General features: G+C 41.9%; 1 protein-coding gene across 1 annotated transcript; it reads right to left on the reverse strand.

Moving 5' to 3' along the window:
• Window positions 1–12,539: 12,539 nt before the first annotated feature.
• LOC149216354 (uncharacterized) lies at window positions 12,540–14,735 on the reverse strand. The gene is made up of 3 exons (XM_089389918.1): window positions 14,201–14,735; window positions 13,945–14,086; window positions 12,540–13,816 (listed from the first exon to the last, which is right to left on the reverse strand). Exons 1-3 carry the CDS (start codon window positions 14,733–14,735, stop codon window positions 13,357–13,359), a joined length of 1,137 nt encoding a protein of 378 aa, XP_089246044.1. The 3' UTR covers window positions 12,540–13,356.
• Between the last annotated feature and the right edge of the window lie 448 nt (window positions 14,736–15,183).

The following is a 15,183-nucleotide window of genomic DNA, read 5'->3' on the forward strand; positions in this document are numbered from 1 at the left end:
CCGTTGCTGACGACCGCCTGTCGGTCGGTACAAGTCACTTTGAAGAAGTCATGGCCCTATGTTCTATCATCTGTTATTCAGGTCTAAAATTTAGATTGCACTGCCAAAAGTCACTTTCAAGGAGTCCTGGTTGTATCTTCTGTCTCCAGTTAAAAAGTTTAGACTGATGGTAACAAGTGGCAAAGTCTGTGATGGTTGTGCATTCAGTTGTGTTGTTATATAGAAATTTAGATATTCGTGTCTACTAATATTCAGACTGTATGGTAAAAGTCACTTTCAATAAGTCATGGTTGCATCGTTCTGTCTTCTGTTATTCAGGTCTATGATATCCAGACCGACGGTAACATGCCGCACAGTGCGTGATGGTTTTTTCAGAAGACAGTGCGTGATGGTTGTGTATTCTGTTGTTCAGGTCCACAAAAATTTAGATTGGTAGCGTGTGACCAGTCACTTTCATGAATAATCAGCATTCAAGACAGGGAATTTAAGTTAGCACATGTCACTTTTAAAAAGGGTACAATGTAATTGATTGTAAGTCTGATTAGTTGGACTTTCGGTAGTAAATTATAACATGCGGCAAAGTCACTTTTAAAGAATAATACAGCATTCAAGATAAGAAAGTTAATATGCTATATCTTAACTTTCATTAGTTGATGATATCATGTCCTAGTCACCTTCGCGAATAATCCAGCATTCAAGATATGAAAGTTAATTAGATGTTTTTTCATACCGGCCGACAAACTGGTTATGCTGCAGTATATTTAAGTCAAATTTGACTTCCATTAATTTATTGTTAAAAATATTTACAGAGTTAAATAAAGTTCTGTGAAATTTAAATGTAAAATTAGATATTTTGAAAACTTACAGATAATTTTGAAACTCTTGATGTGCATTAATTTATTAAATTTATATCGTCTTAAAATTGTCAGATATAAAATCTATTTTTTATCTATTTTAAAAAATAGAGGAAAATTTTGTTATCCATAACCAAGTATATTTACCTACCGATTGTCTACAATGTGTGAGCTCTAACCATGTTAGAGGTTTGTTGGAGATTTCCGGAAAAGAACTCTGTAATGGATTTTTGATTCGTCCAACTTTTCGATGGTTACTCCATCCATCATCAGCGACCAAAGAGCTAATGTGAGTGAACAAGTGATGATGGATAGAGTAACCATCCGAAACGTTGAACGGATCAAAAATCTATTACACAATTCTCTTCCAGAAATTTCCAACAATATAAATAACTATGGAAACCTCCACTGGCTTACATGTTACTGCTTGTCTACAATATATGAGTTCTAACCATGTTACTGGAACTAACATAATTTCATTTGCCCATGCTAATAGAAAATACGCTTTTCTTATGTATCTTGGGAACCCTATATGACCAAAACTATATGAAGCTTGTTTATTTTACTGGATGATCTGATGGAGTACTCCGAATCAAGCTTGCAAAAGCCGAAGATTTGTTGTTGACTAGTTTGAATGGAGTGCCATACTCAGCTATTTATCCTGATTCATGACAAATGTTTAGCATATAAACCACGAAGAAAAAAATCTGTCCTAACAAGGAACAATATTTCGAACCAGAAAGCTAGGTAAATAGACTAGTTAATGCCATACCATCTCTTAATACAAGGACCATCTCTTAGTAGACTAGTTAATGCCATGCCATATTTCAGTCTTGCAGGATGATGCTTAATTTAGATCTTAGATCATAGTGGCCTACTGTGGAGATGTTTACTCAAACGATGACAATTCTCCCCCTTGTTGATGGTTCCACAATACAGAAAAGGGATTGAATAAGAGTCGATTTGCCACTTCTAGTCCACTCCACAACAACAACCTTCATCCCTTCAGGGAAACTGCATGCAATGCCTTTTAAATGAGGAAAATGTGGTCCATGATGCAGCTGACTGTATGGATCAAGTCTGTAGACTAAACAAGTCTGTAGGGTAAACAATGAATCAACGTGCAAATCACTAACATTGAATATGAAAGAAAAATAGTCCATTTGTAGTAGGTTCTCACCAAATCACTTAGAATTTGGCCTGTTGGAATTTGGTCTATAACTCTGTTATAAATGGTGGCTCACTAGGAATATCTGAATACTGCATTATCCTCTCCACTGATATATTGCAGTCTCCACATAACAAGGGCACCATATCACCCAGGTTTGTATCATGTTCAGATTCAGACCATATGTTACTGCCGACCCTGCAATGCCTGTGTAGGTGCCATTTGATTAACTGTCATTAATTATAATGTCTAGTCAGTTCATATCAATGTAGGGAAGTATAATTGCATGCCATGGAAACACTTCAGCACTTGGTCAAATTACATCTTCTGGCAAGCGAACGATGCATCAAAGAGATTTCAAACACAAGATTTGATTGAAAATCCAGCCAAATGCCAAGCCAGTGATTGGCCCCAACATTGGTGAAGACTAAGTCTAGTGTGTGTGTATACCAGTCAACTCGAGATTTCTCTCCAAGAATCGAGACTCCCGGTCAAAACTTCTAATGGTGGCTGTTCCAGAGATCAAGTCCACAAAATGTTGTACGATTGGAGCCTTACAAACTCCAGCCAAACGAGACAGTTCCCTAGCTGTCACTATATAATATTGCTGCATTAATGAAAGGCCATAGGAGTTACAGGAATTCTATTATTCATAACCGTTAAATCCTGAGACCAAGCCAAAAGATCTATGCAGAAAAAAAGCAGCCATGATAGAATCCCCATGCAACTCTGACTATCCATTTTACAACATCCCCTTGATACAGATTATGGTCTCTGTGTGCACTAAAACTCGAGATAGAGGTTAAATTCTCGTCTCCTCTTTATGTTCCTCTCGAGAAAATTAAAATTTGAAATATTTGTAATCATAATTATTGAGATACAGACCCCAGAAGAATACCTGATACCATAAGCACAATGAAAATTTGCCAAACAACTTGAGACATGACAACAATGATCCAAAGTGTTGTATAAATGCAAAATCCAAAGCTCATAGTTGCGAAGAAATCGATGTCCCCTGCACTCTGATCGGTTGATGGCAATGCCTGCCAAGCAACAGAGGGTGTATTATGGGCTTGCTAGAATCAGATGATTTCCATCAATCTCTCTTAAAAAGAAAAGGTTTTGGTCTGTTAGAACAATAAGCATCAACTGACCTGATACAGCATATGCCCAGTTCGAGTTGCATCAAAGGACACTGGTGTAGGAAATATATACCTGTGCAAATTGCTGAAAAACTGATTGGCAGTTTTAAATCCTGCCAGTGAAAGAAGCATAGATCTCAGAAGAAGGCATAGTGAGCTGCTTAATGTCAAAGTGACATGAACCAAAATGATAAGAGTGTTTCTAACAGGTGACCTTTTTCTTTTGCAGTTGTCCATGCCATCCAGTAATTACCACCCATCTGAAGTAGCTAAAATACTATTAAGGCTGTTGTTATCGTAGGTAGAGTGCCATTGTATGCAGCAGCGATGTAAGACTAGTATACCGACATGCTTACCCTGCATCTCTCTTTCTTCTTCTTGTACAAGCTGTGAATTCTGATTCTCCTTATCCAGTCCTGCTTTGTGTATTTCTGGTTCGAGCTCTTCCCATACCTCTATTGAGTTCTGAACAGCACATTGCTTCTATATCTTTTTGAATTTGGACTAAACAATCTTTCACTCTAGCTGTATTTCCATTACATGAGCTTTCAACAGATACCTCTAATGAATACATATCATATTTCTTCTCCATAGCAGCAATTGCTTTCAAATCTTTTTGATGTGCACCAACCAATTCCAAGAGATCTTTTCTGATTTCAAGGTTTCATTGTATCTTCCAACCTAGTTAATCTCACCATCGGGTGAGTGCATGGAGCTGGGTTACACTTTTTTGGCAAGAGAGGGTGTGTCTTGGGTGAAAACAACAACTCGATAGAGCCATTTTAAGCACTCGATCGAGCAATAGGCTCGATCGTGTTGAATTTCCACGATCTTGAGTCAAGGATAGAATCTTCGAATCTCTGACGCTACCAAACCAAGAATCTCAACAAAGCTACTTTGCACAGTGAAACAATATAAAGCAGTAAATCACACGTGCACAAGTACAGCCAACTTTTTACAAATTTCAACCCAACTTCGCTATATTAATCAACATATAATCCAACTGTCTAGGGCTCCCATACAAGGGATAATGGCCCCCAATTGTCCACAAGCACAAGAATACAAGATACACTGACACTCTCGCTGCAGTCTCTATGTCATATCTCGTCCTGTTGGTCCTTTACTTTCGTGTTGCTCTCTAGTGCCCCTTAGTCCATCAAGAGACAACAAATAGAGTCTCCAGGAGGGCTGCCACATTGCTGCAAGTCGCTTCTGCTTCAACGAACACAAGTTAATCCAGCCTACTCTTCTAGGCTAGCCAACACCTGAGCTCCAATCTGCCAATCTAGCAGTTCACTAGTCCATCAATGTACTGCACATTAGGCTCATGAACTTCACCCAACCTTCAGGTAATAACACCTCCTTTACGACAGCTTGTCAAGGGCTACTTTGGGTCGTCAACATGCTGCCCTCCAACAATCCAATGGCACCCAATCCTTCCACTGTAAGATCTGCTCTTAGTTGAGATTTCCAACCACCCAAGTCAACCTCAACACATGGCTCCCACAAGCTTCTCATGAAACTTATCCAAACTGGTCAATTCTTAACCCAACACAAGGCTGAAACATACCTCTGGTTTGGTGCTATATTGTTGTCATCTTTGTGATCTGGTTAGGGTTGGCAATAGCTCCACATCAACCCCTCTCGTCCACCTCACAGTGCCTTTTCTAACTGCGGTCTTCCCTTGGAAGGATCCTCTACTCCTTTGCTGTTGTTCTGGGCACAAACTAGCTTCCAAACAACCTTGCATACCCCTGTCCTAGGATGATAAGGCCTACGGCCTCCCCACAACAAACTTCTAAGGGCTACGGTTGCCTCTCCCAAGGTCTGTCCACCCACAAACACCCTCAAAACAAACCCAGAACTCAGCTCCTCTAGCTCGGCCCTCCTACACAGCAAATTCGGTCACCAACAGTCTTGAAAGATGCCCTAACAGGCCCTCTTCTTCGCTGATCTCCCTTCATTGCCTGCGGCTAAACAGAACTGTTCTTCTCTTCAATGAGTTCCTTTAATGCTTTATGTTGCACCTTGAATGTGTAAAATGAATCACATTCATCTTCTATTTATACACCTTATAAGGGCTCAACAAATTCATGAAGAGACATGACTTTTAGCTAATTTCACTTCAAGCCTACATGACTAGAGCACCCAAAAATTCATGACTCGTCTTCTACAACTCGAATTTCGACAACTCTTATTGCGTTGGATTCTCCTCACCATTCTCCATCATCTCCATCCATCACATGTAGAAAATGCTCTATGGTTTTGGTCCAAACATCGATGGGTGCAAAACCCCAACCTTGGGTTCCAAGCCCACAAATGACTTTTGTGGCTCTTCACCCTCCAAACCCTAAACCCTAGGGCTTGGAGTACCTCCCAAGCTACTCAAAAATCAACACTCCCTCTTAGTGAGAGAGGTACTTCCAAGACTAGGAAGTAACTCATCATCATCATCATGACTCTCAACACTCGCCCAACTCCTGGCGCTCACCACTGCAACAATTCTTGTAGTATGAACTATGCCTCTCTCCGAAGCAGTGTTGAAAATATCAGTATCGGCAAAATATCGGCGAGGGTCCAAAAAACATCTTATCGGCAATATCGGCGAAAATATCGGCAAATATCGACAAGCATAAAAGATGCATAATATATTCATTTTTCTCATATTTTTAAACATATAAAGCAATAACAACATGAAATAAACACATTGGCACATAAATATGAAGAAAGCACTGATATATATGATGTCAAATAGAAATGATACATCAAAGGCAATACCAAATCCTGCTGATCCCTAATAATTGTCCATTCAAGGACTCAAATGTGGAGAACCAATACAAAATAACATCACATATATAAAAGTATCTCATCATCATGAGTTATATGTAGCAAAACAAATAAAACTAGCAGCTATCTATCTGAAATCACTGCCCTCTCCCCCTTTCCGGGATAACATGTTGGGCTGTTTGCCAAGCCTACCTAGTAGTAGAAGGCCCTGGCCCTGGCCCTGCCTCTGCACCTAATGTCAAATAATGAGTGCTAGGTATGGAGTTGTGCTCTCCTATATCTATAGCAGATGGTGTTGAAGTTGATGCTCCCATAGTGTCCTCCTCCTCCTCCTCTTGTGAGTGTTGCTCCTCCTCTGAGTCCTCCTCCTCCTCCTACGAGTGTTGCTCCTCCTCTGAGTCCTCCTCCTCTGGCTGCCCCTGTTCTAATGGATCATCTGGCTCTAACCATGAAGGTGACTCCTCCAAGATGGGCTCCTTAGACTCCACCCTCCACTGAGACAATACATCAATATTTTCTAAGGAAATGGCATCTGGATCCATTGGTGCTTCTATTTGCCTCACTCGAAGTCGGATGTTGTAATGCACATACACTAAATCATTGAGGCATGCGAACTCCAACTTGTAAGAGTGTCAAAAAAACTAATGAGTCCTAACTCTTGACTCTTGACACTTGAAGGTCATAAATTAAAAATTACAATAAGTGTAATTGCTCAACTGAAGGTTGGAGCTCAAAGTTATACCTATTGCATTTTTTTGCGTGTATTTTCTCAAATACACTCCAATTGCACTCACACCCTGAAGAGATACATGTTTGACTCAAGATTCTTATGGCCAATTTCTGCAAATTTGGTGCCCTTGCACCATAGCTTCGCCACCAAATATCTACAACAAAATAAAGAAATAAAAAATTCAAAAACTTAAAACATAATTAAGATTTCAAATAAAAATTACATTATTGAATTTAAAAAAAAATGAATTATAAGTAAGGAAATTCTAAATTGAAAATTCTAATTCTCATAAGTGATGACTTGTCACTTACGTGGCATGAAGAAGGTCCTTTCCTAATAGCATCATCAAAGCCAAATAGGCCAACACAATCCTGATAAAACTGTATCTCGCGATTGATTTTGCTACGAAGCTCAGGATCATATACCATCCTATGAATACAGGAATGGAGCCCTTCCATCACCTCGCCATCAAAATCAAAGCCACATTTTTATGAAAATGTGGGGTTGAGGAAGAGCGTTGCTGCATGAATGGGTCGATGAAGCATCCCTGTCCACCGACTATCAATCACATCCCATAACATCATATGCTTATCAAGGCTAGCAGAACCCTTGTCTGCATAATAAGAACGAATAGCCTCCTTGGCCCTATCCATGGCCTCATACAAATAAGTCATTGCAAGCTTCTGCCCATCTACCAATCTGAGAACCTTTACTATAGGTTCACTAACTGAGCATGCTTCTTCTACTCCACGCCAAAACGTCTCAGAGTACACCATTTTTGCAATGGCTTTCCCGTCCTGTCACCTACTGTATCTACAATTACGCCAGTCATCAGACACAAACATTTGCTTCAACTTGTACTGACATCGAAGCAAAGACTGAAGAGTAATAAAGTTTGTGGCAAAATGTGTGATCGCAGGACGCCGCAACTCCTTGTTTCTAGTGAACTTCCTCATGAGGCTAAGAACAAAAGCATGGTTATAAATAAACTTGGGGACACTCCTAGCCATATCAACCGCCTCCTTGATGAAGGAGAGTTTCCCCATATTCTCAAGCAACAAATCAAGACAATGCGCTGCATACAAAGTCCAGAACAATGTGCGATGCCTCTCCATAAGCATCTTGCCGGCAGACACATAATTAGCTACATTGTCTGTTATGACTTGCACCACATTCTACACACCAATCTCCCGAATGAACCCATCTAACAACTGATCCAGGTGGATATTGGTGGCCACTTGCCAAGTCCACTTGGACCCCCACCATTGTCTTTCTCAGCATTTTCAGTTTCCTTAATTGTAGCACAACTTACTATTTTTAGCAGTTTTTCGGGTCCTGAACTTCCGGAGCCGTTTTGAGGCCCTAAACGACGTTTTTTGTGGAATCCATGGGCAACATGGGTCCATGGAATGGACCGATGTTGCCCGTTCCAACAATGATAGTGCTCGGATAGATCTTTCTAATGAGCTATCGTACACGTCAAACGGAGATCATATGCCAAAGTTACGACCCCGGGAAGTTGATGTACCAATTTACCCCCAAACGGGGCCCACAGTTTGGCGTTTCATCTCCTAGGGTTAGGTTTTGGAATGTTAAGGGTTTTCCATTGTTTCTCAACAATAAATAGGCCTTCGAGCCTCATTGTAACATAGTTCAGAGGCATGTAGCCAGCACATCTCTTCTCAGAGATAAGCTACCATTGCCCTAGCTGGTTTATTTCCATTTCTGGTTGTAAGCATATTTTAGTATTTTTCCATTAATGAAATGAAGTATTATTTCCGCTGCATCTTTGTGTATATGGTTATCTCTGTAATTTGTTGTGTTCCTGTTTAAATCCGAATCAGTGGTATCAGAGCGGTCTGCTTTTTCTCTGTTTTTCTTTGCATGTCCCCAACAAGGTCGGGATATAAGGAGTTAGGGCTTGAACTGGTTGAACCTTTGCAAGACCAGCCTCGCAAATCCCGACGGCCTCCCATGGCGGACGAGAAGAAAGACGAGGGGGCAAGAGATCCCATCAAAATCTTGCTCGAAGAAGCCCTCGAGCGACAACGGAACGCGATGATGGACAGCTTTGCCCAGATCCTTCAGCGGCTACCCAGAAGCAACGCATCAGCTTCCAGCAGCTACTCTGGAAACGCCACACCCTTTAAGGTACAAGTTAATTTTGAAATCCCCATATTCGAGGGTCAGATAGACGCAGATGCCGTAGATAAATGGTTAAATCTGCTAGAGGGTTATTTTTCTGTTCATGAATTTTCGAGTCGGGAAAATATTGTTTTTGCTCTTCTCAAAGCAGCCCCCCACGTCAAGGACTGGTGGGAAACCTACTGCGAGCAGAAGGATGAAAGTACTGGCTCACTATTTTCAGCCGCACCCACCTGGGATTCGTTCCGGGATGCCATCAAGGAGCAGTACTACCCTGTCAGAAGCTATGAGGATGAATACATAAAGTGGACCACGCTGCGGCAGGGAAGGGACCAAGACGTGCCGGAGTTCACCAATCTTTTCCATACCCTTCGCACAAAGTTGGGTATCAAGGATTCAGAGCAACATTTGATACTCAAATACCGTGGCTGCCTGCACAAGTACATCCAGGAAGAAATACAATTCCTAAACATCCCCTCGCTCGGCGCAGCATACCGATATGCCGTCAAGGTCGAGCAGAAGTTTAAACAGAAGAAGCGAGACTTTGGATCTGCGAATCCAAAGCAGGGGAAAGGTGCCACTAAACCACAGAACAAAGGACAAAGCCAAGGCGGGACAGCCCAAGACAACCAGCCGAAGCCGCAAGCAAAGAACAGCGCCGCGAAGCCGAGAAAGGACACTGGAAAATGGTGCGAGTTCCATAAGAGCTCCACTCACAACACAAGTGAGTGTCGGGCCAGCAGTCACTGGTGGCTGAGCTAAAGGTTTCTGAATCAGATGCATGTTCCGACTCTGAGTCAGAACCCGATAAGGGGTATGAAAAAGGGAAGCAGATCATTGATGCGGATCCCAGCGCCACTGTTGCGACCGCAAAGATCCAGAAAAATGAACCCGAAGATCCAGAGGAGGAGGAGTGTCTCTTCCACTCCCAAATGTGGGTAAAGGGCTCCCCGATACAGTTCATTGTTGATAGCGGGAGTCAAAAGAACCTTATTTCGGCAGAGGTCGTGAAGCGGTTGGGCTTACCGACCACAGCACATCCACAACCATACACCATTGGGTGGCTTCACCAAGGACGAGATCTTCGCGTGAGCCAACAGTGTCGCCTCCCATACAACATCAAGCCCTTCACGGATGAGGTATTGTGTGACATTGCTCCTCTTGAAGTTTGTGATGTATTACTAGGACAACCATACTTGTGGAAACGACATGCTGTGTATGAATCAAGGCCCCGTGCTGTTATTATTACATTGGGAAATAAGTTGTTCAGGATACCAGAGGTAGCACCACCTGCCGCCATCTCTTTGATTACTGCAAAACAATGCAGTAAGATCATTTCCAAAACCAGGAAATTTGTTTTCCTGATGATACGCCCTCAAGGAAAGAAGAAGACAGTGGCCGCGGCCTCCAAACGGGGCCCCTCCGCATGACAACTACAGATGGACAAGGTTGTGGAGGAGTACGAGGACATCTTCACCTCCCCGGCAGGGGTTCCTCTGCATTGTCAAGTCAAGCACTCCATCGATCTGACCCCAGGTGCACCGCTACCCAATGGACCAATTTATCGGCGCTCCGTTCTAGAGAACGATGAAATCAAGAGGCAGATTCAGGAGCTCCTGCAGAAAGGTCACATCTGTCCGAGTTCATCGCCCTGTGGGAGCCCGATCGTGTTGGTACAGAAGAAGGATGGGACGTGGAGACTCTGTATTGACTATCGGGCGCTGAACAAGATCACTGTCCGTAATAGGTACCCGATCCCGCGGATTGATGACCTCCTAGACCAACTAAAGGGGGCGAAATATTTCAGCAAGATCGATCTGAAGTCAGGATATCACCAGGTACCAATCGAACCCTTCGATGTGTGGAAGACTGCCTTCAAATCCAAGGAGGGCCTTTTCGAATGGTTGGTCATGCCTTTCGGATTGACGAATGCTCCTGCAATCTTTATGAGGCTAATGGATGACATCTTGCGGCCATTCACCAACTCCTTTGTAGTAGTATACTTGGATGACATTATGATCTTCAGCCAGAGTTGGGAAGAGCACCTCCAGCACATCCGACAGGTTCTCCAAACACTGCGGCAACACAAGCTATGTGCCAATTTGGAGAAATGCACTTTTGGCATGACCCAGGTTCAGTATCTGGGATACATCATTGATGAACAGGGGGTGCATGTCGATCCGGCCAAGATCCAAGTCATTCGGGATTGGCCCTCTCCAACCACTCTAACAGAGCTCCGCAGCTTTCTAGGTCTTGCCAACTTCTACCGCAGGTTTGTGTTGGGGTTTTCTCATATTTCTTGGCCCTTGAGTCAAGTCACCAAGGGTGGGGCGAAAGCAAAATTCTTTTGGTCTGAATCTCAACAGAAGGCATTCAGGGAATTGAAGGATCGCCTCTGCACGGCACCAGTGCTCGCGTTACCAGATTTACAACAACCATTTGAGGTCGAGACAGATGCCTCTGACTATGCTATTGGGGCAGTCCTTACTCAACATGGACATCCAGTGGCATATCACAGTGAAACACTTTCAGACACAGTCCGGAAGTACCCCACTCATGATAAAGAGATGTATTCCATTGTACAGGCCTGCCGACAATGGAAGCATTACATTTTGGGTAAGGAAACGGTCATCCACACAGACCACCGACCTCTGCAGTTCATACAGACCCAAGGGAAAGTGCAGAATGATCGGCACCAGTGCTCGCGTTACCAGATTTACAACAACCATTTGAGGTCGAGACAGATGCCTCTGACTATGCTATTGGGGCAGTCCTTACTCAACATGGACATTCAGTGGCATATCACAGTGAAACACTTTCAGACACAGTCCGGAAGTACCCCACTCATGATAAAGAGATGTATTCCATTGTACAGGCCTGCCGACAATGGAAGCATTACATTTTGGGTAAGGAAACGGTCATCCACACAGACCACCGACCTCTGCAGTTCATACAGACCCAAGGGAAAGTGCAGAATGATCGCCATCAGAAGTGGTCTACATACCTGCAACCAGTGTTGATAATATCGGTATCGGGAAAATATCGGCGAGGGTCCGGAAAATATCTTATCGGAAATATCGGCGAAAATATCGGCAAAATATCGACAAATATCGGCAAGCATAAAAAATGCATAATATATTCATTTTTTTCAGATTTCTAAACATATAAAGCAATAACAACATGAACTAAACACATTGGCACATAAATATGAAGAAGGCATTGATATATATGATGTCAAATAGAAATGATACATCAAACTTCAAAGGCGATACCAAATCCTGCTGATCCCTGATAATTGTCCAATCAAGGACTCAAACAAAATAACATCACATATCCTGTTGATCCCTAATAGTGATAATTGTCCATTCAAAGACTCAAACAAAACAACATCACATATATAAAACTTTAAAAGTATTTCATCATCATGAGTTATAAATAAAAAATGCATAATATATTCATTTTTTTCAGATTTCTAAACATATAAAGCAATAACAACATGAACTAAACACATTGGCACATAAATATGAAGAAGGCATTGATATATATGATGTCAAATAGAAATGATACATCAAACTTCAAAGGCGATACCAAATCCTGCTGATCCCTGATAATTGTCCAATCAAGGACTCAAACAAAATAACATCACATATCCTGCTGATCCCTGATAGTGATCACTGATAATTGTCCAATCAAGGACTCAAACAAAACATCACATATATAAAACTTTAAAAGTATTTCATCATCATGAGTTATAAACTTATATGTAGCAAAAGTTGCAAAACAAATAAAACTAGCAGCTATCTATCTGAGACCATTGGCCTCTCCCTAGCAGCTTTCTTTCTGTCTTGTTCAGCAATTGCTTCACAAGCTTTTTGTATAACCTCTGCACTAGAAACCATACAAGGCATCACATCTGCATCATATGCAGAGAGTTTAGCCAGATGGTATTTCAATCGTGTAATCCCTCCTGACATCTTGGTCCCACACAAGTTGCATGATATATATGCCTGATTTGCCCCACCAACAGCCTCCCCATACTCCCAAAATGGGTCCAAGGCTTTTGGCATATTTGACATTTGTAGTGAACTAATTCAAACCTAGGGCACAAAAAAAAACAAAAAATTGGCATTAAATGAGTATAACTATACAGTGCCCAGCAAACACTCAAGAAACTATTTTAATTTTTAAAGCAACATCTTCATGTTCAGAATTTAAACAACAAAAGCAAGCATAAAAAATGCATAATATATTCATTTTTTTCAGATTTTTAAACATATAAAGCAATAACAACATGAAATAAACACATTGGCACATAAATATGAAGAAAACACTGATATATATGATGTCAAATAGAAATGATATATCAAAGGCGATACCAAATCGTGCTAATCCCTGATAATTGTCCATTCAAGGACTCAAATGTGGAGAACCAATACAAAATAACATCAGATATAATAATAAAAGTATCTCATCATCATGAGTTACATGTAGCATAACAAATAAAACTAGCAGGCAGCAGCTATCTATCTACTACCCTCTCCCCCTTTTACGGGAAAACATGATGGGCTGTTTGCCAGGCCTGCCCCTAGTAGTAGAAGGCCCTGACACTGCCTCTGCACCTAATGTCAAATAATGAGTGATAGGCATGGAGCTATGCTCTCCTATATCTATAGCAGATGGTGTTGATGCTGATGCTCCCGCAGTGCCCTCCTCCTCCTGCTCCTCCTGCTCCTCCTCTAAGTGCTGCTGCTCCTCTGACTCCGAGTCCTCCTCTTGCTGCCCCTGCTCTAATGGATCATCTGCCACTGGCTCTAACCATGAAGGTGACTCCTCCAATATGGGCTCCTGAGACTCCACCCTCCACGGAGACAATACATCAATATTGTCTAAGGAAATGGCATCTGGATCCACTGGTGATTCTATTTGCCTCACTCGAAGTCGGATGTTGTAATGCACATACACCAAATCGTTGAGGCATGCGAACTCCAACCTGTAAGAGTGTCAAAAAAAGTAATGAGTCTTGACTCTTGACTCTTGACACTTGAAGGTCATAAATTAAAAATTAAAAATTACAATAAGTGTAATTGCTCAACTGAAGGCTTAAGTTCAAAGTTATACCTGTTGCGCTTTTTGGCGTGTATTTTCTCAAATACACTCCAATTGCGCTCACACCCTGAAGAGCTACATGTTTGACTCAAGATTCGTATAGCCAAATTTTGCAAATTTGGTACCCTTGCACCATAGCTTCGCCACCAAAGATCTACAACAAAATAATGAAATAAAAAATTCAAAAACTTAAAAGTTAAAAGTTAAAAGTTAAAACATAATTAAATTCAAATTTCTAATTTCTAATGAGTGATGACTTGTCACTTACGTGGCATGAAGAGGGCCCTTTCCTTAATGGCATCATCAAAGCCAAATAGGCCAACACAATCCTGATAACTATGTATCTCGCGGCTGATTTTGCGACGAAGCTCAGAATCAGGTACCATCCTCTCAATACAGGAATGGAGCCCTTCCATCACCTCGCCATCAAAACGAAAGTTGCATTTGTATGCAAATGCAGGGTTGAGGAAGAGTGCTGCTGCATGAATGGGTCGATGAAGCATCCCTGTCCACCGACTATCGATCACATCCCATAACATCATCTGCCTATTAAGGCCAGCAGAACCCTTGTCTGCATAATAGGAACGAATGGCCTCCTTGGCCCTATCCATGCCCTCATACAAATAAGGCATTGCAGGCTTCTCTCCATCCACCAATCTAAGAACCTTTACTATAGGTTCGCTAACTGCACATGCTTCTTGTACTCCACGCCAAAATGTCTCAGAGTACACCATTTTTTCAATGGCTCTCCCATCAGGTGTCCTGCTGTATCTACAAGCACGCCAATCATCAGACACAAACATTTGCTTCAACTCGAACTGACATCAAAGCAAAGACTGAAGAGTAATAAAGGTTGTGGCAAAACGTGTGATGGCAGGACGCCGCAACTCCTTGTTTCTAGTGAACCTCCTCATAAGGCTAAGAACAAAAGCATGGTTATAAATAAACTTGGGGATGCTCCTAGCCATATCAACTGCCTCCTTGATGAAGGAGAGTTTCCCCATATCCTCAAGCAACAAATCAAGACAATGCGCTGCACATGGAGTCCAGAACAATGTGGGATGCCTCTCCATAAGCATTCTACCGGCAGACACATAATTAGCTGCATTGTCTGTTACGACTTGCACCACATTCTGCACACCAATCTCCTGAATGAACCCATCTAACAACTCACATATCGTCGCTGCATCTTTGATATGTTCTGATGCATCCAACGATTTAATAAACATGGTACCTTTAGGACAATGTACC

This window comes from Pinus tabuliformis, chromosome 1_1 (genome assembly GCF_031772625.1).
Source record: "Pinus tabuliformis cultivar Carrire ecotype Pingquan chromosome 1_1, CPIR1, whole genome shotgun sequence".
NCBI classification, from domain to species: Eukaryota; Viridiplantae; Streptophyta; class Pinopsida; order Pinales; family Pinaceae; genus Pinus; species Pinus tabuliformis.